General features: G+C 41.5%; 2 protein-coding genes across 3 annotated transcripts; both read right to left on the minus strand.

Annotated features, from left to right (window-relative positions):
- Positions 1–1,913: 1,913 nt before the first annotated feature.
- slc35b1 (solute carrier family 35 member B1) lies at positions 1,914–24,833 on the minus strand. 2 transcript variants are annotated; one of them, XM_048246248.1, is made up of 10 exons: positions 24,236–24,833; positions 20,610–20,713; positions 20,172–20,302; positions 19,709–19,739; positions 18,830–18,990; positions 17,790–17,916; positions 17,141–17,247; positions 16,600–16,753; positions 16,376–16,458; positions 1,914–1,944 (listed from the first exon to the last, which is right to left on the minus strand). In XM_048246248.1, exons 1-9 carry the CDS (start codon positions 24,355–24,357, stop codon positions 16,406–16,408), a joined length of 990 nt encoding a protein of 329 aa, XP_048102205.1. In that variant the 5' UTR covers positions 24,358–24,833; the 3' UTR covers positions 1,914–1,944; positions 16,376–16,405. The 2 variants fall into 2 exon arrangements, with proteins under 2 accessions (XP_048102205.1, XP_048102204.1); XM_048246247.1 differs by lacking the exon at positions 1,914–1,944 and having other exon boundaries at positions 15,122–16,458.
- ndufa4a (NDUFA4 mitochondrial complex associated a) lies at positions 11,698–14,178 on the minus strand. Its single transcript, XM_048246249.1, has 4 exons — positions 14,021–14,178; positions 13,007–13,095; positions 12,730–12,790; positions 11,698–12,027 (listed from the first exon to the last, which is right to left on the minus strand). The coding sequence occupies exons 1-4, from the start codon at positions 14,060–14,062 to the stop codon at positions 11,971–11,973; spliced, it is 249 nt and encodes an 82-aa protein (XP_048102206.1). The 5' UTR covers positions 14,063–14,178; the 3' UTR covers positions 11,698–11,970.
- Positions 24,834–26,677: the final 1,844 nt, after the last annotated feature.

Consider the following 26,677-nt stretch of genomic DNA (forward strand, 5'->3'; position numbering starts at 1 on the left):
AGGCCAAGGGTGTTGCGGTAATCGCCCGAGCCACCGGGCTTGGTCCATTTCAGCGAGCTGATTGTGAGCAGAGTTTTCCCACTCCTGTTTGTCGTCTCCCGGGACTTTACAACCTGCAGAGGTGGAAAATGAACATTTCCTGTCTCTCTCTTCTCTCTTAGCACTTTCCCTGATGTCTCCTCACACCAGGGTGATTTGAAACAGAAAAAAGTTTTTTTGAGGTAAATAGAGTGGTTAGAAACTTAACATATAGCCCAGAATCATATTCAGAAATACAAATTGTAGATCTACTTTTCACTGCTCAAACAATTTGATAGACATGTCTTACTTTTATGGCTACCTGAAATAAAGACAAAATCCTTGAGTCATCACTTAATTTTATTGCCAATCAACCTCATATCTTGAGCGGGTTAGGCCTATTTAGCAGGGCCCTGAATAATTTGGAGAGAGGACTTCTATCCAAAAAATCTTTCATCATGATGCATGATTTGTCTTGCAAATGCATTTGATGATCATGATTTCACTCAGGAATTCACAGAATTCTGTCCATTTAGGCCTACTGATGCTCTGGGGGAAAGATTTTTAAGACCAAATTTAAGGCTATATTCCTGTGCTAACTTCATTGAACTAGGTAGGTTCGTCTGGCCAAGGTTGGTGTAGTCTACAGCTCTAAAACTCTAAGGACAGTTCACTGTAATGTCTGTTATGTGTAATATACAGGAGGGGAAAATATAGCCTTACTAGACCAGAAATGAAATCAGAAATAACTCTGATAATGGGACGCACAATAATTCATCAGGCATAGATAGTTTGCTGTTTTTCCCCCAACAAAATTCTAATTCACTCGCTTTTCCTTGAGTCAATTTGTAAGTAAATGAAAATACTGTATTGGAATTAATAATGTGCCAGTTTGACCTAGCTCTCTCTATCTCCCTCTCTCTCAAACCAAAGTGTGTAAAAACATTGAGACCTTGTGCTTTGATCCCAGCCCCTGTGCAGCTTTGAATACAAATCCAGCGACGCGACAGCGGCCGTTTCACCCTGTTCCCGGTGGACAGAGCAGAGAGCCAGCAAAAGCCTACACACTGCAACCGGCATGGTCACCATCACCAGGAATGCCACAGCAATAGCACATTTCAAAGGACATTTTTTGGTGTGCCATATCGCTTCATAGTTAACTTGGAACACTTGAATAGTATGCAATTGCACACGAGTTTTATTTGTTAAAAAAAATCTGATTCTGTCCAGCTGGATAAAATAATTTGAGACAGTTAACTATCAAGTGTACAGTCATTATATCTGGATGCAGAATGATGCAGCTGTTATAGAATTTCAAGCAAAGTGCATTGCCCACAAGTGTTCCTATAAACACAACTATAGTGCGAAAAAGTCATAATCACTACATCAACAACCTCTTCAAGAATGAAAGGAAGGATAAAGAGTGTGTGCGTGTGTGTGTGTGTGTGTGGGGGGGGGACTGGGTGATATGGTTCATGCTCAGAGTTGTCACTATTTGTTGCACTACATTGTGGACACCAGCTGTCACTATCCTATCGTGTAAACCATCTTCCAATGATTGTAATATACTCTTCTCTCTTTATAATAGGCTAGTAAAGGCAAAAGAATAGTAACTAATGGTAATATAAGGCAACCCCCCCCCCCCCCCCACACTCCCCCACACACACACACACTTAGAATGTTCAGTATAATGGTAAGAACCCAAATGCAGGATCTGCAGTGAGTATGCAAAATATTGTGCTTTTGGCAAGAAAGTTTGGCAATACTACTACTACACAAGTGATGGCGGCCCTGCAGTAATGGGGCCACGAGGGGTTAGAGCGCCCTCTACAGGCCAACAGGACTCAACTCCACGCAAGTCAGTCACAACATGCATGCCGTCATAAACACACACACACACACACACACACACACACACACACACACTCATGCAACAACACAGATAGCCCACCACCACCACACACAAACAGATAACCATAGGCATACTCATATATGTAACCTCCAAGAACACTTGCTATCAAGCAGTTAAGCTATGGTGTATCTTTCAGTGCACCTCAGTAATACATTAAAGTTACCCATGAAAGGCCAGCAGCAGATGTGAATCTCACAGGCATCATGTATGCAGACAGCTGACATGGTCCATAAGAAGCGAGAAAGGCAGCCAGAGTGAGAGTGCAAGACGGGGAAGAAGTGAGAGGAGAAGTCTGGAGGAGAGAGGAAGAAAGCTGAGCGTGGCCAAAAGCGCAGGTGTTGGATGGGCTGGCAGCTGGCGGGGGCGGGCCCACCTGTCTCTGGCTCTCTGTGCCTCCCGCCTCCCTGGCACCTCTCGGGCAACAGATGGAGTCCAGAGGTTCTAGTCCCTCTTTCTGCATACAGTATTCCACTACAACCCAGCAATCCCCCACAACCACACACCTTCTGTCTTCCATGCGCACTGCCCAGCTCCTGGACCCCCGGCCTGGGCAACACGGGGCCAGGGCCCAGCCTCTCCTGCCTTCTGCTGGCCGAGTCAAGCGCTTACAGACCGGGGTCACTCGGGAGATGGTGCAAGTCACCCAGGCGAACAGACAAAAACACAGCCGCCTCCTTGTGGCACAGTCAGGAACTACAGCCAAGTTGGGTGCCTAAAACAGTAATGCGCAGGTCTTATCTAGGGCGACCTAAACCCGACTGATGCTGTAATTTAACCTGACCGCAACTCAAACCACAATTATTGCACTTACCCACTTTTTTTCAAAAAAGTTCACATTCATGCATCATTTCATGCCAACAATTCTACTGCAGGCCTAGGTTTCAATGACAATAGAATGTCTCTTTCTGCCTTTCATTATACAAGAACACTTACCTGAAGCATTCACCAATCACGACATCCCTTCATCAAACCAATGTAGCACAAACACTCTATGTTAGGCTGTAGGCTATGGCAGTTTCACCTATGGTGGGTTGCATGGGGTATTAAGAAAACCATGGGAAACAATGCAGTTTGTTCAGCATTATTTTACTGGGCTGTTAATTATCATTGGGACAAGATTGTTGATTCAGTTAATAGCCAGTTAAAACAAGCTTCCACAAGCCTATAGGCTACTCTAAATTTAAATTTGGTCTTACCTGTCTCCATTCTTCACTCACACAGCATGGCACAACTGTAACAAGAAGTACTCTCTGCATCTTCTTACGATTGGAGTCAGCCAATGAAGTTTAACAAATAGTTGAGGCATATTACTTTGATTTAAGCCATAAGGTCATATTTGACTAGTAAATTTTTCACATATAACTCATATTTTGGATCAGCTCGTGCATCCCTGGTGCCTACTGATGCAAATCTGAAAACTGATTGGACCCGGGCTTGTGCATTTGGCCTTAGCAGAGGATGGAGTGTTGTATCTATGTTCTATCTTACCAAGTAAAGGTACATGCACAACAGCAATGCAATTCAATCAAAACTGTCACGTGAGGCATTTCCAAATGCCCGTCAATCGTTTAAGTGTACTGCCTCTTTGACTGTAAGAATGATTGAGGAGGCATGTCAGTAGGTGACCCTGCAGTGTTAGAGGTTGTAGGTCGATTTTGGCATTGATTCTGAAGAAAGCCTCTGTATGGGCCACATATGCTCCATTGCTTTGCATGGGCCCTTGGAGACCTAATGATGCTGCGGCTGTGTATTTATCAGGCTCTTCGTTAACCCCGGCAGCCATTTGTTACAGTTAATGTCACTGGAAACCAATGACTGGACGGAGAGACAGGGCGAGGGAAAAAACCTACATCGACAGACCAGAGGGAGGGGAAAAAAAGAGAAAAAAAACGACAAGGCGTCCTGCTGGGAGCTACAGAGCTCTGCGAGGGAGAATGTATGAGCGCATGAAAAAACCAGCCAAAAGCTCCTTGGGGGTTCCAGATCCCTGCATGTGTCTCACTTTCCCAAACAGGCAGGATTTCAGTCCTGCAACGCTTCAATTTACCTAGTCCATCAGAGCCGCGTGTCTGTGTGTGTGTCCAGTCATGTGCGGGGCTTCGTTATCAGTGCATCTGAATGCTGAATAAACACAAAGGGCCTCATCTGTGGCGGCAGCCCGTGCCCGGAGAGCTGCGCTCTTTCTTCTGCCTGACGCCATTACGGCTCCCCACGGCGCCGTCAGCGCACATCAGCTGCACCTCCCCTGCCTGCTAAACCAGGAATTATACTGCGATCGGCAGAGCCACTATCACCACCGCCGCTCCCAGTCAGAACATAATATGAAATGCTATGGCTCTGTCGTTAGTTTTTTTTCCTTTCCTCCCTGACACTGATGCGCGATACGATCAGGAGACATTTTGTCTCAGTCAAGCAGTATGGTTAGCAAGCCATCACCCCAGGGCTCCTGCCAAACCGCCTGACAGACTGTTAGATCTACAGACCAAGACACCCAGCGGATGGGGAGGGAGGCGGGGGGGGCATATCACTATGACAACCCCGCAATGCTTTTGCGAAGCATGATGGAAGGTCTGTGCCACGTCTTTGCATTAGCATCGGACTGGATAACTGAAGTTTAGGACACTGAGGAGGGAAAGGAGGCAGAAGAACCAAAAAGTTTCCCACGACAGAGGGAGTCGCAGAGCTGTGTTTTGGATGAAAATGCGCTTTTGGATGAAAATCTCTCACACCACCTCACCTGCATCTGTGAGGCCTCAGCACAACTGCGCCTCCTCAAAGAGCAGCCATTTTTCCTGTCAGCAGATCACACGTCTGGCTCCTTTTGTTGGCTTTTGAGACAATGGCATTCACTGGCGTAGAAAGAGAGTGTAATTACAAAGTCTATGGAGGCACATTGTATCCCGTTTTTCCCCCCTGTTTCCCCTACTCCCCCCTCTGCCAGGCGTGCCCAGGGACTCTCCATCATCAGTGAGCGCGTAATGACTCCGTGGAGACGCATTTTGGCAAATAATTGAACCGTTATCATTCACGACTTAATTACACGCGCAGGGAATCACAGCGCAAAGGCAGCCAGTCCGTCACACAGCGTATGGCAGTTGGAGAAGTGAAGCGAAGAGAGAGAGAGAGAGGGAAAGAAAACGAAAGACAAGTAAGAGAAAGAGTAAGGAAAAGACAAGAGTGAGACATCAAAGAAAGAAAGAAAGAAAGAAAGACATTTGGCAGAATCAGGTGAGCTATGGAAGATGACCTTTGCCCTTACCAGCACTTGCCCAGTAATGGCTGGCTGTTTCAGAGGGTATAGGGAGTTGCAGGTTCAGGACCTCGTCACGAGGAAGTGTTTTGCTTTACTTATCGGGGGTGGGCTGGGACCAGGCGTGTGTGTGTGTGTGTGTGGGGGGGTTTGGGGTAGGGGATGCTGATGGGGGCTTTGCACTAATCAGCCGGTGGCAGCCAGCAGAGCAGGCGGTCTCAGCATGGTGGCACCCCGGGTCGACGGCGGGTTTGAAGTTTAATGATGCCAGCTGCCGGCGCACGCCAGACTGCCAGCGTTAACGAGCTGGCAGCGGCGACAGCGTGGCCCACCGCGGCACCTGGATGCTCGCCGTGTTTCACCGCTGGGTGGTGGTGGTGGTGAAGAGATGTGTGTGTGTGTGTGTGCGTGTGGGGCAGGGGGGTGTAGAAGAGGAGAAGCAGGTTGCTGCCGCTCTGCTGGCGTGCTTGAGAAAAAGGGGTGTGTGTGTGCACAGAAGACCCCAGAACGCCACGCAGGGCCCAGCTTCTCTTTGAAGCGTGGCCCGATTTCCATATTTTATTACGCGCCGTTGACTGACAAGGCCCAGCCAGATGTTCTATTTTCAGCTATTTAAATTTTGACCCGCTTTTTCAGGCACAGTGGGGAAGGAATAAACAAATAAATAAATAAATAAACAGGGTTAGTAATTAACACAAGGGTGGCGTGACAGATTTAAACGTGAGCAGACGTGATGCCTGGTGCCTCCGTTGGCTTGACAGCCATAATTTTTCCCTCTCCCCACGAAGAGACTGATCCGTACAACAGAGTCATCCGTAGATCGGTTTCTGAGAGCTTTTTTTTAAAGGAAACAGCATTGCTGAGTGACTTAAACCCCTGATGCACCAATTAACCCACAATACTGACCAGAGGTAAACACATCCTGCGTCTCTGCCGGTCTGTCTTCGTTCCCCAGCGATATGGACATGGCTCTGTGGTGGCTCTGCCATGCCTTCACAAAAGCAACGAGCCCGTTGCTTTGTCTTGTGTGTCATGGGAAAGCCAAAATACACATGTGCTTCTATAAATGGATGAGGACGTTATCATGTATTCCACGGCGCAGGTTTGAGCAAAGTAGAGAAGATGTTTTTGAGATGTTAGAAATACCTTCAAAGCATAGTAGTGTTAGCAATTCTTTGTGAGTGTCCTCCCCCCCAAAAAAGGTAATTTCACTTTGTCTTTTTCTCTAATACATTTGTTGTGTATTTTCATGAACCGTTTTTGAACATTGAAGTGGGAAAATCAGATTAAAGCCTGATGCTAGGAAGGTTTTGGTGGTTCTGGTGTGTATCTGTCTTGGCAATGAGCAGCATGCCATGTGCTGTCATCACAGCAGCCCATCCATCAGGCTAACCCAATCATCGGTGAGCACTTTCCAGCCCCGTAACCCAATCACGGGCAAACGTGCCAAGCCCTAACCCAATCACAGCTGAGAGTTTCCCAAAACGAGTTCCCAAGCCCATCTGTCAGATGCGGCGAGCACATACCAGTGAGGAGTCATGGCCAAGGTCATCAAGGTCGATACTCCCCAGGTATGTGAGGTCATGACTGTATAGTCCTGAGGTGAATGTCGTACCATGCCAATGCACACATAGTCAAAATCGTCAACATTATTTGTCAGTAGGGTTTATTTCATGCCTGTATCCCAATGTTATGAAAAACGAATTACAAGCACACGAGAGGGAAGAAGTTGTATGATCCCAAATCAAATCTATCAGGTTATATTCATACATTTAAAAAGAATGAGGTAATTAAGATAAATGACCATGCTGACAACAGTAATTAAAACTACCACATGCAACCCGACTGGCACTTTTCTAAAAACTGCAATATCAAATTATGTACCATACTACCCTGAATTCTCCAGATATTTATGAAATTTATATTCATCATTTCACTGTGCTTTGACAGGAAACAGCTGCCCTACTGTGCTAACAATTTAATCCAAAATGGGACTGACCTGCACAGAGAATTCCTTCTAAAAGCACACATTATTGCTCTGGCCTGTCTGTTTGAACATTTGTGTCAGTGTAGTATCCCAAGAGCAACTTTCACCTCAGTTATTCTGGTACTTTGATTTTCCCCAAATGTCGTTTGTGCGTCTGGTTGTTTTGCTACTTTGTTTGAAACATTGATCAAGCATGATTACGTCAATCAAACATGCGAGCTGTCTAAGTTTATTTTACGTAGCCAGATTGTAATGAAGGATCCGATTAGTTACTTAACTTCAATATCATGTTTTTTTTTTAATATTTTTTGTTAAAGTATGTACATTTTTATGTAATGTCAATTGTAAGATACCCAGTATCTCAGGCAACTCCATTTGAATTTCAGGCGACCCCACGTGGGGTCCCGACCCCAAGATTGGGAAACAATGACTTAATCACTGAATTCATGCATTTCATTCATAGCCATTTCCACAGCTGTATAAAACCAAGCATCTAGTCATGCAGGCTGCATTCACATTTTTGAGAGAATGGGTGGTTCTAAAGAGCTCAGTGAATTAAAGCGTGTTACTATCATAGGATGCACAAAGCAAGGTCCATAAAGACAAGGTGGGGTGAGGAGAGAAAACTTAACTGGCCTGTATAGCCGTTCAACCGCTTCAAACACCTTTGGAATGAACCTGACCTAACAAATTATCTTCTGGCTGAATGGGCAAAAGATCTCACACACACACTCCAAAATCTTGTTGAAATCCTTCATAAAAGAGTATAGCTATCCTATGCCTATAGATTAGAATGGGATGTCATATAAATGTTCTTGTAGGTGTATTGGCCAGGTGTCTCAAAACATGCAGTTGCTCTAAATGGATAAATGGAAGAATTGGAGGTACTACTTAATGTCTTCATGTGGGGACAAGTGTCAATGAGGGTATCAATGAGCCCAATAAACTTGCGGTGAAGAAGACATTTCTAGGGAGAAAATGGAGAGTAGCTCAAAGCCCTATGCACTTGTTTGTACATCAAATATTCTGTGCCTTGGGATATTTCGTTCTTCAGTTACACAGATTGTGATGAATTGTAGATGATTTTCTATCTGCATTCAATATCGCAGAATTGCTGTTTTTCGATTATTAATTGGTGTATGTAGGATTGTTTTCTTGGCCCAAGTATTGTGACAGTATCGTTTTGTGATTTACTCCCCTACAATCGATATGATTCCAATAATGGCAATATTCAGCTGTCTTACATTACTGTCAGTGTGTTTAACTCATTTTGGTAAACAGAGGTATTATAGGTGTAAATTCATACCATCACTTTCCATGAAGGTGCAGTTTTTGTACCAATTTGTCTGTGGAAGAACTTGAGTGAAAAGGCATGGTGTGAGTGTGTGTGTGTGTAAGTGAGAAAATGAAATTGAAACTGAATATATGAGGTGGGCTGCAGGTTGCTGCATGTCTCCCAGGAGGTTCATGCTTGCACTGACATGCTTTGAATGTCTGACAATGAATTTTTCAAACTGACCTTTAGTGACCTCTGTGTGGTTCTGAAGTCAAACTGTCCATCAGGAAGCTCAAAGACTAACCCCCATTTATTTGCCAATGCTATAAGGAGCATTGAGGAGCATGGTACAACTGAAAGCCAAAAAGAAGAAGGGTGGTTGTTGGTAATAAGTTAACTTTTTTTTTTTCAGTGGACTTAAAGAAAATGTTGTGTCCATGACAATTGGTGTGCTAGTCACAATCAAGATGGTCCATGAATCTTAAACCACTGTGACCCCTCTAATGACCTGCATCTTACAATATATGGCTGAATGGGGTCTCCTGCTACTCACTCATTATATTCTGTCCAAAGCCCCACACAGCAACAGCCCCGGGGCAGAGACAGTGGTGACCTCTTGAGTGTGTATCCATTGATTTCTGGCCATTATGTCTGAATTCAGGAAAACTGCTAGCAAACAAAACTGTAGCAGTAATATAATGGCCACATGTCACCATACCTTTCCTTTCCCACAGTTCTACAGTGAGTCGTGCTCAACAAGAGACTCATTTAAACCCAATTTACATATCGTTTCCCATCGTGTCTTCTGAGAAAGTTTTGTAATCGGAAATAAAAAATCCTCATTAATCTAAATAGGCCTACACTTGGAACCAGTGAATAGAAAATGCACGAATGCACGAAGATTACAGTTCTTCCAGCAGCACACGCACCTCACTGACAGGAAGTTGACGTGTTGGCTGAGCAAAAGGTCTCATCGGTTTGCTTCTGACTTTCTCCCACATTTCATTTCAATTAAAATAAGTTTTTCTAACCTCGCCGTTTTTTCCCTTCTAGATCACCGCCGCAAAAAAGTACGCAGTCGCTTAACAACTCCAAAAAGAAACAGCCTCTTTCATTAGCGAAGCTGTGCCAACCTTTGAGGAGGCGAGTAAAGATCTCAGATGTGGATTTCTGCTCAATCGCGAAGGTCTCCTTGACATTTCACAGCTCTGCACGGAGCTGGATTCTTATCCACTGTCCCACCGCCTTGTCTCAAATAGACGAAGCTTGGCCCCTGCTGACATTTACCAAGCTCATAGCGTGCGGGGGAGAGAATCATCACATTCTTGGGGAAAGAAACAACTATGCACACTTTCACAGAGGAATTCCTATTGATCACCTCAACTACCCCCCACCCCCAACACAAACACATGCACATGATGAAGAGAAGGGTAACACCGCTTTGCTTCTACCCAAACACACACACACACAGGTATGGCCCTGCCTGTATGTCTGGTTGTTTTCTTATCTTGCAGGGCGGAATTACTAGGCAGGAGTCTGTAGTTGCCTGATTGTGGCCTGGTGCTATAAAAGAGGCTATACTCGTTTTAAATATATTTTGTAAAACGTTTATCCAAATGTGGTCTCCCTCATGTTATCTCACCAAAAAGGAGCCTGGTGGGCTTAACAACACATACAGAAGAAGCACGTTTCTTTAAACAATTAGTCGTTTGGTCTGACATGTCAAAAAATTGTGGAAAAAAATGTTGATCAGCGTTTCACAATGCTCAAGATGACATCCTCAATCAATATGTTTTATCCACTCGCCGATAATATTCAGGTTACTGTCATGAAGCAGTAGGCTAAGCAAAGCAGAAAGAGTCAACTTCCAACAGTTGGAATACGACCTTTTTCAATGGCCCCCAAAACCAATTGATTACCATAGTCTCAGTCCCTTGTTGCAGCCCTACATCTCTCCAACCAAGAAGAAATTTGGAATGGCCAACTCATCTTATGGGTATCATGCATCACTGCTATAAAACAGCTTAAGGGCAAGTCCACGCCATGGCCGTGGCATTGTGTTGGCGTTATGGATGTGAGTTTTGCGCGGAATTGCCCTTAATGAGCTCACCAGTGCAATTCTTAATTTATCTGGGTACACCTGATTAAGCCAGTCAAGAACATTACTATGATGTGCTGACTTTAATGTTTGGATCAAGGGGAAATAGAGCACAGAGTGAAAGTCTACCCTGGGAGAATTGTTTTTTTCTCCACCAAACCCCTAGATGTAAATTAACTACCAGTAAGAACAAGAATGCTAATAATGCTCGCCTTGTGGACTACAAAATTCCATCAGCTATTCACTCCATACAGATGTTTATAATCAACTAACATAGACATCCATTCCATACACAATGTTGTTTTTTCTCAATTCTTATTGTCAAACTAGTGTTGGCCAGGATGATTGAAACAAGAATGGTGAGATAATATGAAGAGAAAAAAAGAAAATACTGCACACACACACAGAGTACACTAACCCTCAGCTGTCCTCTCCTTGCACACCAACCCTTGCACCACCATCACGTCACACATTGCTGTCTGGACAGCAGCCAGGAACACCATTCTAAAAACAGCACCACAACATGACAAAGTTCAACTGTGAGCGAGGACTAGGTGATATGAGGACTAAGGGGAAGCCTGTCCCAACATAACCCCTTCCCACAGGGAGCTTGCCCTTCCAGACTTTTACTTAACTGATTTGTTTTTTTATTAGTTAATTGTGCATTTTTATTAGCCTAGAAAATCCAGACCTTGGTAATCTAGAAAGAGTAAGGGTCTGGCCACGAATAATGTAATGGCCCAACTCGAGGGGCGGCACCAAGCATGCATTTGAAAATTGGATAACACTAGACCAATGTTTACTCTGACTGATTCCGGACTTCCGACGCTATTGGATAACACAACGACCCATGTTTACTGACTGACTCCAGACTTGCAGCACTGCCAGAGTCTCTTGCAGACACAATTCAAATTGTGCTCTCGCGAGAACTCTGGATTTCCAGGGTACATTTTTATTGGGGATTGTGATCTTTGATATATTTTCCACAGTCAACTTCAAGCTTCGCCATAGCATAGATAGATACTTTATTGACCCCCCAAGGGGAAATTCAAGGCATAACTTAACAATGAACAATAATGAATAATGAAATTGTAAACCAAGTAGTCCACCTTTAGATTTTAGGCCATACAAACTAAAATGAAAACCCAAACATCAATCTGTTTCAGGGAGAGAATTCTCCATTTATTGCTGTGAATAACCATGAAGAATGAGAAAAAACAGATTTAGAAAAGCTTAGGAATTAAATAGGACTTTCAAACGGGACTTGACAAAGTGTTGTGCGATCCAGCTTCTTTAAATAGTGCCTGGGTTGGAAGGGGTACACAGGGAGAGGTCTCCATTCCATGTAGGAAGCCTTTTAGTTTAGATGTTTTTTTTTCTCAGCCTTTGGTCCAGCACTGTTTTTGAAGCAGTTGATCTGTGTAGGAATTTAATAGTCAGGACCTTCTTTCTTCAGCTTTGAGTAGTCCAGGTTCACACGGTAGAACTGCAAAAGCACAGAAAGGTGAATTACCAGCAACAGAATGGCAAATAAATAAATTCATAAATGAGACAAACTGAAACAACTGTGGCGAAAAAGACTCAGTGCCTATGAAGGAACATGGTTGGAAAAAACCCAAAAGAACACCTGCACAGCCCTTGCAGACTTTACAACATGGACTGAAATCCCTACACTTGAATCAGTTTCATGTGATTAGCAAAGAATGATTGCTTGATTAGATTTGTGACTATTAAGCAAATCAAAAAGCCAGGTGAGATAATCCACAGCCCTCTAGAGGATTATAGATTAAAGCTGGTCGATTCTGGCTGGATTTAGCCAAGGCAGTCCTGCTTCTTGCCAACACTACAACGTGGACTGGCAATTGCGGGCATCAGAGCTTATTCTTCTACTACAATTCTGTTGCATACTTGTAACTTCTAGTATATAACTTGTGAACATTTTGAATTTTATTACAGTAAAGTTATCGCTACAACTAATTGAAATATTGTTAATTCTCTTGAGGTCCTAAATCAAAAAGATAAATAAATGGAGGATCTCAGGCCTCTTCTGTTCTCCAGTGCCTACTTAGTGTCTGGGGAGAATTATGGTACGGGCAATTCCTAATGACAATTCAGTGGATTAACAAAGTCAGAAACCATGATTTTAATCTCTATATTCTATGATGTTCATGGACAAGTTCTCCAATACCTTGTACTGCTGAGTTGGAGCCATTTTGTTCCAGGGCTCAGGGTTGTTCGTCTTGTCCCAGCTGAGTGAGTGAATGAATAAAATGATAAAACAAATGAGTTCACGAGTGAATAAAAGGATGCAATGTACCAAAACTTCAACCATAAGTCAATATGGTTGCATGGTGTATAAAATAAAAGTTGACATGAAGGCACACGAAGTCAAAACAATAATAATAATAAAAAAAAGCCTGTGAGAAGATGTTGAAAGAAATGTTGGAGTAATGCAAAAATCTTACCAAACGTCAGGACTTCTGAGGCCCAGCCTGGCCAGGTAGGTCAAACACATACCACAACCACCACCGATGAAAATGAACAGGGGAATAAGCTATAGTAAAAGAAAAGAGGGCAATGTGTTTGTCAGCTCTTATAAAAAATGCCACTTGTTTCCATTCAAACGAAGTTTATGAAGGACCTTTAGCCTATTACCACTGTAAATTAATCTGGCTTGATAAATGTCACTTCGATCCAGAACTGGGCACAAATCAAGTCAACTTACAACATAAAGAAAGCCAATCCAATCCAAACCACACAAATGTGGTTTACTTACTATTTGTGTGGCCTATATTAAAATAGGTTTGCTTTGTTATGACTCTAGTGAGTAACTCTGTTCCCGTTACAACCGACTTGTCCTTGAGGTCGCCAACACCAACGAGTCTCCAAGGCCTTTGGCTGCCTGGGAGTTTATCGTTAGCCTATTAAGTTTAAGAAGCTAGCCGCTAATACTAACGGATAATGTGGTGAAGTCATGGTTTAATCGACTTTGGTAGCTAATTAATTTATTAAAGATTAAAACATTTTGTGATATTTAATGGCACATCACATATACACTGTTCACACGCCACAGTTCCAAGTTGACATTCACCATATTCAGCGATAATTTTAAAGCTAACGTTAGCCATCTAAGCTAACTATGTCTAAGTGGAGGGTCCCGTCTGTCTACTACCATTTACCTGACGTGACCCCAAGCCAGTGTCCTACTTCAATCGTCGGGTTAACTAACACTCACAAACTAAGCTGTGCATATTTAGAGATACACATACAAACTGTAGTCAAAATGTCACACATTTATATTAGAACAGGAAGTTAAAACAGCCAGCTTCTGGTCAAAACTTACTGACGTCAACTAGCAAGCTAAATGCTTACTATGGTTAGCTAACATCACTGCCTGTTACCATCGTGTTCATATCTCTGAATTCCCGATACAATTGTCACTGTTAATCGTCAGACTTTGTCCCCAAACTATTACTTACAGCTGGATGGCTTCTAAGCTGTTTGCTAACCGTAGCGAACATGTTTATCTCTCGAGTAGATGTCCCACAATGTGCAGAATAACACGGCCTTATCGGGACCGACCCACAGTAAACTTGGCTAGGAGACTGTTGAGGAAAACACGTTAAATAGAATCATGGGTCCCTTGCAGTGCCTGATCAAATTTAATGCTAGAAGAGAGGCAACAGAAATAGTTCTAGTATACATATATTCTTGATAGATAGGGATTACCTTAAAGGTTAGGTGTAAAGTTTTTTAGGTGTTAACTGTTCATATTGAAAACTGTATTCATGTAGGCATCGCCTATGGATGCCTCTCTGAACATTATTCTGAAATTACCATAGACAGTAAAAGAAATTACACATAGGCATGAGAATCGACAGTACATGTTGTTGATAGCTGTGAAGGTCTGGTGTGGATGTGTATAACCAACATATCAAGCAGAATTGCTTCACAAAACCCGTTTAAATGGTTCAATAAATAGTAAAAGATGAACACGCATGCAGGCACATTTTTCTTCCTAGACCCGCCTTTTTTTTTAAAATATAAATTCATATTTCAGATGGTATAGGTCTATTTTTACATTACATTACGTGTTTATGTATTAATAATGAATTGTTTTCACAAATTAGTTGACAAAAATATTTTTTTTCTTTTAATTAAACATTGAAATGGTTTTATCCTCCATCAACAATAGAATATTTAGATTGTGCAACCATCTAATTCAGACTTTTCTCCTGTTTCTAGGAAGCATCAAAAACTCCAAGTCCAAGTGTTGCAAGCAATTTCTTCTGAATCAGCTGACTTAGAAGTTTTCACACTCCATTTAGAGTTTCAGCTCATTCTGTTCATCAGATTGTCATTACCTTGTGATTATCCTCACACCGAACCATATTTTTCTCCTAAACTTTAACTTAAGCCAAACCATTAACCTTTGAGTCACTTAACAGAAATTAAATAAAGTTATGATTAACAGTGCATTGAGAGCGATGAAAATAAGGCTTGCCCATTAGGTTAAGTTTAGAGCAATTTCTTACATAATATGGTCATTAAGTTACATAAAAATTACACAACCACAAGACCCTTGTCCAATCTTGATTTAATGTCAAGAGGGCTTTAGACTTCAGACTGGATGTTGTTGGCAGGTTTGTTTAATGCTTTTGGCAGATATGAGCAAGAATGAAAAAAGTTTAGACATACATGGATTGTATATATACTCCCTTTTCAAAACATGTAGTTCCTCTAAACTGTACTTCTCCAAAAGAGAAAATAATTTATTAATTACTTGGGACATATACATTCTAAATATGGATAGGACATAACCATTAAAAACAGTATAAAAATAATCAAGCAATTCTATCCAGTTTTTCATTTTTATGCAAGTTCAAGGATGTAGACAGACAGAAGCGCAATGACTCAATGCCTTCATATTGAAAGTAAGGACTACAAATAAAAAATTTTGTGGCATGAAAGGGCTATATCTTCAAAGAGATGAAAAAAAAAAAATCCATCTGGTCAGGTGGCTTACTGCATCCCATGTTTTAAGGGTAATGAAGAGCCACAGTTCACTTTTTCTGTGTGCTTTATGATTCCTGTTTCAAAATACAGGGAATGCAACAGCTATCAGTGAAGACATTTGAGAGATGTATGCAACACCTACAAAGGACAAGGACATATGCCCCCTTTGACTGATTAGAAAAATGCTACAACAGGTATGACGTTAAGACTAACAGTACAGTTGTGTACGCGTACAGTTCAAGATATTCTCCGATCCCAGTCTATTTGATAGTACTTTAAAAAGTTCCTTTTATACACAACAAATGAACAGTTACATGATGATACATGTGATTTGGTACATTTTCAAGCAAGAGTGGATGAGTCCCTTGCTTGACTGAAGAAGCTAATACAGTGAGGAAGGATGCATGAGACCTGTAGTCTTATACCGGTAGCCATTGCATTGGAACTACATTTTCCCAGATACACCTGGTGGGATCTGGGTTGACCTGGAAGTGGACAGCTTGTCCATGTCACACAAGGGCCGTCGGCACTACACAAATTCAAGAGAGACCATTCGTCTTTAACCGGCCAAATTATTTCAGATGAGATGAATCCTTGCCCAGCACAGGGGCAAAAAAAAGGTGCAGGAAGTGTGGTGAGGGTCCAATGAACCTCACCAGAAACAGATGCCGGACTTATTTTTTGTTTGTGTGTTTGTTTGTTACCATGGAGCATGGCTATGTGTGATCCAGAAGAAGGCAGACAGATTGGATCACTGTCTGTCAGTCCATTGCACATGCTTTCTGTCTTTCTCCATTTCTCCGCGCGCACACACACGCACACACACACACACCTCCAGCTGACAAGTGTTAGTGCATTGTCTTCTTAGGCACCTTGCCGAATTTTGCATCCAGTCCAAGACCTGCAGGTCAAAAACAAAACATACAGATGTAACAACGCTGCGCCAGAACAACTAGCCACCTCCATAAAATGATAAAAAAGGAACACAGACAGAAACACTTAAAGCCACACAGATAGATGCTTTAAACATTCATTCACTTACCCATGAACACCAAGATGGTTCCAGTCCACTGCATGTTAGACATAACGTTGCCAAACAGCAACACAGAGCCCAGGATGGTGAAGAACTTCCTGGTAGTGGTGATGATGGAGCAGGTCAGGGGTCCAAAGTACACCACAGTCATAAAGATGAAGGTCTGAGGGAAGAGGGTGAAAAGAATGCCATGTGACACCAGCAAGAATAACACACCTCACCAGCCAGATGTCATGATTGATGAATGGTTTAGACTCTATTAGAATAACTGGCTGAAAAATACTTTCTATTTCACTTTATCTGAACTGTATGAAGTGTTTGTGTGTGTATACACATCATGTGAGCGAATGAGGATGATGTGCATTTTATATGAGCACAAACAGCAAAATATACATGCTGTCAACATGATACAATGTGTGAGAGTCTGGGTCAATAAATTACACACACATACATACACACACACACACACACACACACACACACACACACACACACACACACACACACACACACACACACACACACACACACACACACACACATGCCTCACCTGGCCCAGTGCACTTGTAAGTCCAAACAGCATGATGTTATAGATGATACCGGGATAACGATCAGTAAAACCCAGGAAGTCCCAGATCTCACCAGTCCACAGCACCCCTGAGCACAACACACAAAGCGAAAGGGGAAATAAGCAAAGAGGAGGTGAGGTTTTCACACACAGTTCCTCTACCTAGTCCACCAATTTTCAGGCCAGGCCCTGACTGTATTTCCACCATTATTCTGGGCCATGTTTTTAGTACAGACACCTCAGCAATTTCCTCTTTCATCACACAATAGACTGAAATGATTAAAAGTCCTGTGGAGCTTTGCTGCCACCTGGTGGTTGCGAGGAGCAATAAATGCTGCCACAATGCAATACAGATATTTAGCCTTAAGCCATGTCGGAAACCAGCAGTTTAGCCGAAATTACTTTTTCCATTAATGTCAAAGCAAAAAAAAAAGAGCTGTATGAGATATGTAGCTGTATTCCTGGTATTAAACTTTCAAACACCACCTGTCCTTCAGAACTAGTCTATGTAAAAAATACCCTGCAACATCTATTTCTGAAATCCTATAATATAATAACAAAATCCATACATAAGCCTGTAGCTAGGAAGCTAAACAGCAAAGCAAAGCCAATCACTCCTTAGTTGTCTCACCTAGACCCAGTACCAAGATAGACCACAAGTTGACGTTGAGCATCATGTGATTGGCTCCTGTTTGGAAGCGCGCCCTCATGTGATCCTGGGCCACGCCAGTCAGACCATCCAGGGTCAGGGACAACAGCTGCAGTAGAGAGAGAGCACAGGAAACACAACTACAGTATGCATGTATCCGAATGTTCTGGGTATTTCAATGGCACAGCCACTGTAGTTTATCCTTTCAGTCTGAGGACCTGAATCACTGTTGCGCACTCAGGGTCACAGAGAAGAGCAGTTGTGTCTAGTGTTTCATTTTCACAACCAGCACTTACGAAACTTCAAAGTTGCCCTAAAATACTACTGACGGATGTTCTGTTTGCACTTAATGAATAACCGACTGGGAGTTTTCACGTCCGTACATAAATATGAACTGCTACTTTCATTCGTCTGAAATCTCAAATTATAATAAAGGTCTGACAATCTTCTGTTCACATTCAGTGCGAAAAGAGCACTCCATGGAAGAAATGTCTTGTTTATGGCACAAGAGAGAAAGACTATAAATAAGTAATCTCTCTATTTCAGAGGAATAATACATTACATAAGATCCCAAAGCTCTTTTATCATTGTGAAGAGACATAACCATCACTGCCTTTGAACATGCTGCTCTGGGGAATTCCTGCGCTTACTGTTTACAGAACAATGATCCCTACGAGAATAAAACAGGGCACTGAGGCAGTGATGCTTCATTTCCAGTTTTAATGGTGATTAGCTCAACATGACTGTGCAACTGGCCAAATCCGCTGTAATTAGCGCGATGCTAAAATCCAGATCGGCCTCACATTTATCTTTGTTTTATCAGTGCAACGAAAAAGCAGCCAAGGAGGTGAATAAGTGTGCTATTTGGGACACTCCCTCAGGGAGTGCAGGGAGATCATTATCACTCATGCCCCTCAGCGTTGTATCAGGTAGCAGCTTTTGAGGGGGATAATTGTGGGGTATTTTGTTTTCTGTGAGACACAGAATCTAAAAGTAGGATCGTAAACAGAGCAACCGCTCACCAGCAGCATCTCTCCAAAGCCGAACACGTGGTCGTCCACAGCTGAGCCCCCCTTGTTGGGCTTGTAGAGAAACAGGGCCACCCCGGTCACTATCAGCACCACGCAGAGGTACTTGGCAAGAGGATACTTCTTCCTTAGGATCGTCACACCCAGGATCATCACTAAAGAAAAAGAGACATAGAGACAGCCGAATGAGCAGTGCGGCCTTATTCCCAATGCAATGCACTGCATATGCAACTAGAACGTCAGTTGACTCAACGTCAGTTAACACATGGAGACGTGTGTTTGCACAGGCTGACATGGCCGTTGGGCCAACATGATAAGCCTGTACTAAATACGCCCATGTGTAGCACTGAGAAAAAACGTCTCGTGATTCGTCATCTCTGGGGGAACCAGAAATCATGCCCATCTACTGGGAGTCAACAAAGCACAGGACATGTTGATGTCTACAAAAATGTAAAATGAGTTGTTGCTGTGACAGTCTTGGGACACATATGTCTTGGAGCAAATGTTACCAGGCACTAATAATACATGAAAAACTGGAAAAAATATGGATTCCTGTGTGTGTGACGAGGTCATCGGTCACCTCGACTTTGTCTGTCATGTTGGATAACTGCATGGCACAAGAACACACACAATTCTGGGGAGTACAATCGTGCTTATATCATACACATATAGACACTGACAACATGCCTTGTATTACTGTAATAAACATATGAATGCCTAGTTCCACAAAAGCCTGATTTTGAAAAAATAACTTTTTTGTGGTACGTATAGCTGATGTATGAAGATAATCAGCCTAGCATCCATCATACTCAAGATCAAGAAAAGTAATTTCCTTTACTATTCCACATATTACCACTTGTGATAACCACTTACCTGGGATTGGCTTGCAAGATTTCCCCAACACCTTAAAACATATACATGAAGGGGATAAAGAACAAGGAATGTTTTTATTAGTACATCACTTAAATTTGTACTGTACAGTGTGTTCAAAAACTAAAGTGGAAAGGATCAGGGAAAGAGAACATGTTATGTGGAGTAGGGGGGTGGTTAATTTGAACAATGGGTCAAAAGGGTACTGTGAGAAATCTGTAGAGTAGACCAAGGGACACTGAAATTCATAATAGCATGGGTTCCAGCATAGATATATATATATACTATATGTGATTCACATCCACACTGCACAGGCTTGACTGCAACCACCCTCACAACCAATGCAGGGAATGACTTTTACATGCAGTTTATTAACTGCTCATATTTTGTTTCATTCTTTGACAGCATGTGTGTATATAGACAGACTTAAGTCATCTAAATCATTTAAGGTAAAGACAACACTCACCTGTGTGGGGTAATTCACGTACAGCAGGGCTGAATTGCTGGACACCATGGCGCCCAAGTATGACAGGGAACACGCCCCGTACAGCCAGCTTTTTGTGTGGTCTTGTCTGGAACCCTCAAAGAAATGAATCACTGGGGAGGAGAACAGAGGAGAGGGATGAAAGCGATGAGCAAGTCTCGTGCACAACAGAGCAGGGGAAAGAGGGCCAGAGTAGGAGAATACTGTATTGGAGTTAAAGGAGAAAGAGTAAGGAACATAATGCATAATTCAGGGAAGTAACATGATGCACTCAATCCACCACTTCTTCAACATATTTGTTTCAATTTTAAAAATAGTATCCCAATCTATTGGCTCGGCATATGGTGTATATAAAAATAAAAAGATAGCTTAGACAATAGCATAGGCACACAGACACAGGTGTCCGGAAAGATCACTTACAGAGTTTGGCAAATGCTGCATTGATGATACACTGGATGAACACTAGTGTGGTGGCATAGCGAAACTTCTCCTTGGACTCTCCCTGGCCATATTCTCCTCGTGTGCTGAAGGGACAATGATATTGTTATGGGGCTGTTAGGAATGAAAAATCCTGGAACAACAAAAAAAACTAGAAATGTGTGACCTACAGAGTTAGCTGATCCAAGCGCTTGACAATACCTATTTCCGAGAGAAATACCCTTCTGTTGAGCCGCAACTTTGTTGTATCATGTATCTAACTCTGTCTGCTTCTGTAATGGGGGGCTGGAATATATAGATATTTTTCCATAATGCCATAATGAAAGTAAGATGAAATGTATAGTTAATTTGTAAAGTGTATTTGCTGCATAACTTGGTTGGTTTGAATGACTGACTGACTGAATTTTGTATATAAAAAATAGTTAAGATTGTCTAAGGTCCATCTGCAGGAGGATAGGTAGGCTATGCACTTTTTTTTGTTATAAAATTGATTATGTTTTCTTAGGTTGCTTGTGTTTTGTCTAGTGTTTTGTCGATTTGCATGTTTGTTTGTTGTCGTAAATTGCAGGTCGTTTGCACACCGTACTGAGTTGATCTGATGAGAATGGCCCTTGTAAGTCGCTTTGGATAAAAACATCTGCTAAATGACCTGTACAGGTTTTTTTAACAGTATGGGAAGATTTCAGTGGACTAGTCTATTTCCACACAAATAGGAAGGCTGTGGTTCTATGTTTACTTTCATTTGAATTTATGCATGCGGTTCACTTAGTCTCTGCATGTAGTCACGTAGCTGCAAGGAGTTAGAGGCATAGTGACAAGATATAAAGTCTCTTTCACACACACAAATAGGAAGACTGTGGTTCTATGACTGCTTTCATTTTGTCTACTGTATATGGTCACATAGTCTGTGCATGCAGTCACGTAGCTCTGACAGCTAGTTTCATGTCCCATCCTGCAATGGGTTATCAGCTTTGGGTGCAGTGTTGGGAGTAACGAGTTACAAAAGTAATGTAATTACTGTAATATATTGCCTCGCGAAATAGCACAATTAATTTAATGACACATCTAGAGCGGTGCCACGCTAATCTTTTTGATTCTTGATAAAGCATAAATGCTCTTCTAGTGCATGTCAGCTTTGTGCTGTGAACTTGAATTAAAGAAAATGAAGGGATATAAATGTAAAAAAGATGGGGACTTGGACTTAGGTCGCAAAAACAGTGACTTCAGACATGACTTGCGACTCCACTCAAAAGACTTCAGACTTGACTCGGACTCCAGTTTTGAGAATCCTGAACAAGCTGTATTTCATGCAATTATTGCTTTTTTTTATCTAAATGTATTCATGTATTTCTATTTTATTTTATTGCTACATATACTTTGGGAAACGTATAACGAGCGGCATTGCCCCTTTGCCATTATGTAAACGTAACGCATCGCTATGTGCATTACACTCACAGATATATAAAAAAAAAAGCATTGACCATGGCGACAAGAAGTCCTCCCGGAGTTGTGCCTTTTATCGTTACTTTCAGTTACAATAACTTCGTACACAGAGGAAATATGCGAACAGCTACATGCAAGGTGCGTGGCACCAGGATAAATTAGGCCTATTCAACAATGTCTGATTTCGTCAGGCATCTTCAAACGCACCCAGATAGGTCAGTCACTTAGGCCTAGCATATATCGTCACAGGTGACAAGCTAATCATCGCAAAGTGTTGTGCTAATGCTGGGAACAGGCAGGGATGGGCAAAAATACCTCAGAATGTATTTCTAAATAAAATACCTAATACCCTCATTTTTAATATATGAAAATAAACTACAAAATACAGTAGGCCTAACCGTATTATGTATCAAAATAAAATACTGTATTTTTGTATTCTTGAATTTCCCCTTGAGGATCAATAAAGTATCTATCTATCTATCTATTTAGAGCCGTAAGTGTTGTTGAACACAGCTGTTCTCACATTAGCTGATTGTGATAAACATAAACCATTGTTGCCTAATTACCAATTATTCATTACACCTGTGTGTAGTATCTACTTTTTTTGTGTTTTTCACATATAGTATTTTGCAGTATTTTTAAAATACAAAAATACACACCAATAAAGTATTTTGATACAAAATACAGAACCCTTTCCTTCAACCCAATAAAATACAAATGACAAAATACTATTTTGCATTTGAAACACATATTACATGTTTCAGAAATACTACCCATCCCTGGGAACAGGCAAATTACATCTTTATAGTTGGCCATATGATGACATACTGCACTGTATAGCCTATCTTGACATGTCTTTAAGTTTTGGGTTACAATATACAGGTAGTGGGCTCTCTGTTGATTTTAATGAGTAGGCCTAAGCCTAAAGTTACAGCATTTCTATCACAATTGACCAGACTTTGACCTTTTGTCTTCTTTTAACAAAATTCTGGCTATGATTGTTCTTTGTATTGCATCATGAGCAATCACTGCACCTATTGCATTCTACTGTTGTTAGCCTTAAGTCGAGATCAGTCATTATGTTGTACCACATCACCCTTCATTAGAAGTGCAATGAGCTGCATTGAGCATATAAACTGCATTTAGAATTCCAAATCCATATTTCTAGATATTTTGGTAAAGGTAACTTAAAAGTAATACAATAGTAGTGTAATGCCTTACAATTCAGAGACAGTAATATTATAATGTAATGAATTACTTTGAAATGACAGTAATAAGTAATACATAATATATTACAATTTTGAAGTAACTTGCCCAACACTGTTTGGGTGTATGATTTTTTTTTATCCTCAGTAAATGCCATGCCGAGGTGAGTTTAACAGGAGTCACCATTACCAGTATAGGTCTTTATAGGTTGTATTGTAATATGCTGTAATCAATGAATGTTACCAATTGCTCCCAGACCCCCTAGCATTTTGGGGGGGCCCAGATTTATTTTCTGTCATTTTCTAGCAGCACCCCTGTGTGTACATGTAACATAGGCATAATCCTAAAAACACGGGTAACCCCTCAGCCTTATGTACGTATAACCATCATGTCTGACATGCATAATGCCTAGGAGTTACTAAACAGTGACTTTAAAATAACCCGTCATACATTCGACTAACGTTACGGGTCCCTTGCTGGCTACTCGCTATCAGACTATATGTCATAAGTCACCTGAACGAACACGTGCATTTTACAAGAGAAACCCAGAGTAATGCTTATTTGCAAGGATACGCAGACATTGTGAAGATGTTATTTTACAGAGAGGTGTACAAAAACTAATTTTATTATTGCTTGTTCGTAACTACTGGTACAAGCAAATGCTAACGTTAGCATTAGCTAAAACCTACAATCATCAACTAACATCGGCCCATCTAATAACGTTGGGTTTTTTGTTAATAGTTTCATGCGCAGAATGTCACTACTGTTAACTACAACAACCTAATGTTATTTTAGATTGTTAGCTACACTATCGCTTGGTAAACTGAGCAAGAGAATGACTAAATGTGCCTAATGGTAAGTTCAGACAGCTGGCTCGTTGAGATTCAATGAAACCTGACGTGTCTCCTCTGACTTCTGTTGTGTGAGATTGCTAGCCATGGCGCGCTAATTCAACTTACATTGTTTCTTGGAGTATGCCATAGTAGAAATAACATACAAACACTCCACAAAAACAGACGATGAATCGTAGTCTTTCATTCTGCCATAACGGCGACTTCCCGTCTCCCTTGCCTGTGGCCATGCTGTCGTCTATCAGTGCTGGTATGGACACAGACACCGCTCCGCTCCCCTGGCTCCTCAGACCCACGTCTCGCTCCACTATCCCCGCTGTCACAAGTCCGGAAATGATGATTCCGATAGGCACCCAAAAGGGTAGCCAACAGTCACTATGGATGCGTGTTTATCTCACCGCAGTCTGCTTGCAATTTTCCAATTTTCCTCGTCCTTACAGAAATGTTTTTCTTTTGAACATAAGCTCAGCTAGCTTTGCAGGCCCACTTTTCATGTTAGCTTTTCGTAACAACAAATGTTCTTAGCGTCTTTCTCTTGGCAAAGCGATGTCCTTTGGTATTTATTCTCGTAACAGCATTTTTACTGACAGAATGCCTATAATACTATTCAAACGCAACTTGGAATGTTTTCATCGGGGGGTAAGCGCGTCAGCGATTAGTGGAGATGAAGGACCAAACAACGCAAGGAGCCAGAATGTGCCTGTGGTTTTTGCAGACTGGTATGCAACGTTCCAAAACCGAACACACGCAATGGAACCGTATAATTAAAAATGGCTCATGTAAGGCCTTCTTTGTCTAAAGTCGGGTACGACTCCTATGTGCAGCTAACATTACGTTTGCTTTCAGTTTCTTTTATTCGAGTGATTTAGTGTAAGAACCACATGATGCAAACAAATACAGACTGAATATATAAATGTATTTTGTCTGGGATTGTTCATCATACGAACATTTGTACTTCTAAGCATTTTAACTCATTGTAAAATAAAGTTTGCATTAAATTAACCTAATGTTGAAAACAAATGCACAATAGTTTGCGCTTTTTTAGGTTTTGAAATGGCACTCTCGCCGGACAACTGAAAATATATTAGGGTCTTTCTTTTTAAACTGGCGTTTTGATTTTTTCGTGTTGGGATGTGGAGAATGTTCATTGGCCCACATCGCATATATATACTTAATCCCAGCGAATGAATGACTAGGGGGCGGTGCTTCTCGTGCGTACACGTGCTTTGGAGGAATGAAAACAACAGAATGGTGTGTAGGCTACTATATCAAATTACACCAATTTGGACATGATGAACACATCACATAGTTGGAAATAGATGAAGCCTGAACGAGGGGAAAACAAGAAAATGTATTAATGGAAAACATATTTTCAATTCCAAGAAAAAGAGTGTTAATGTTCAATGATTTAGTTTCTGCAAAGAACAATAGTTTGTTGTAGGCTACACTGCACTTGTGAAAAGTTTAAGGAGCTAGTTTGAGGACGATGACTTTATAAAATATTCTTTCTTCAAACTTGAGGAAAGTTTAATGTACACACATCAATAATGTGAGCTTCAGTGAGGGCTATTTGAGCAGACTACTTGGCATTTATTTGTATGTTAATATGTACAAATATGCATGTTTAGGCCTATGAGATGAAGGTAGTTGACTGTATATGTTTGAATTCAATAAATGTTTCGTAAATGCAAGGCTACATATAGGCACACACTATAAACAACAGGGTGGTATATACCATCATGATAAATTATGTCTATAGCCCTACCCTGTCCAGACAGATAAGTTATAGCCACAAGCGGTGATCCTTGGGGTCCAAGAACATGGTGTGAGCCGCCTCAATTGGGAAAAGGTTGAATGTTTTAACCACTTCAGCAGGTGGAAGAGGACCATTTGAATTTTAGAAATGTTATGGAAGTTTGAACAACAAAATTAATTTTCAAGATAAACCAAACCATGTCAGAAGAACTGAGAAAAACATGTTGCTGCTTCTAGTGACATGGCTGATTTGTTTGAAATTGGATACATAGCTTCTATATGTCATTACGAATGAACTTACACCATTTCATTAAGACTGACACATAAAACAGGTCACTCTTATGCAAATATTGGCAGCTGATTAATCAGTCAGTCTTCAGTCTTGGTGATTCTTGAAATACTGAAAGTGGTGTCAGTTGCAGGACCTCATATGGACAGGTTTTCACAAAAATTGGCATGCATCCAACAAATGAGGTAGTGATGCAGGGCGTCGTGTCTCCTGAAAATTGAAAGTTTACATCAAAAAAATATAGGCTAATTAAATGCTAGATTTTGGCTTTAAATATCCTTTACTAGGTGGCGCCACTCCACAAATAAATCATGATGATTTGGGGGAATGTGCCTCCTAGAGGCCAGTTTGCCATTAAAACACTCATTTGGTCACAAACCTATTTTGTAACAGCCATAGAACAACCAACCATCCCAAGTTTCATGTGGATTGGTCAAGTATGACATTTCCGACCAAAGATGAGGTACCAAAGAGGTAAAAAATAACAATGACCAATAATAATAATA

The sequence above is a fragment of the Alosa alosa genome, chromosome 6, assembly GCF_017589495.1.
Source record: "Alosa alosa isolate M-15738 ecotype Scorff River chromosome 6, AALO_Geno_1.1, whole genome shotgun sequence".
Lineage (NCBI taxonomy): Eukaryota > Metazoa > Chordata > Actinopteri > Clupeiformes > Clupeidae > Alosa > Alosa alosa.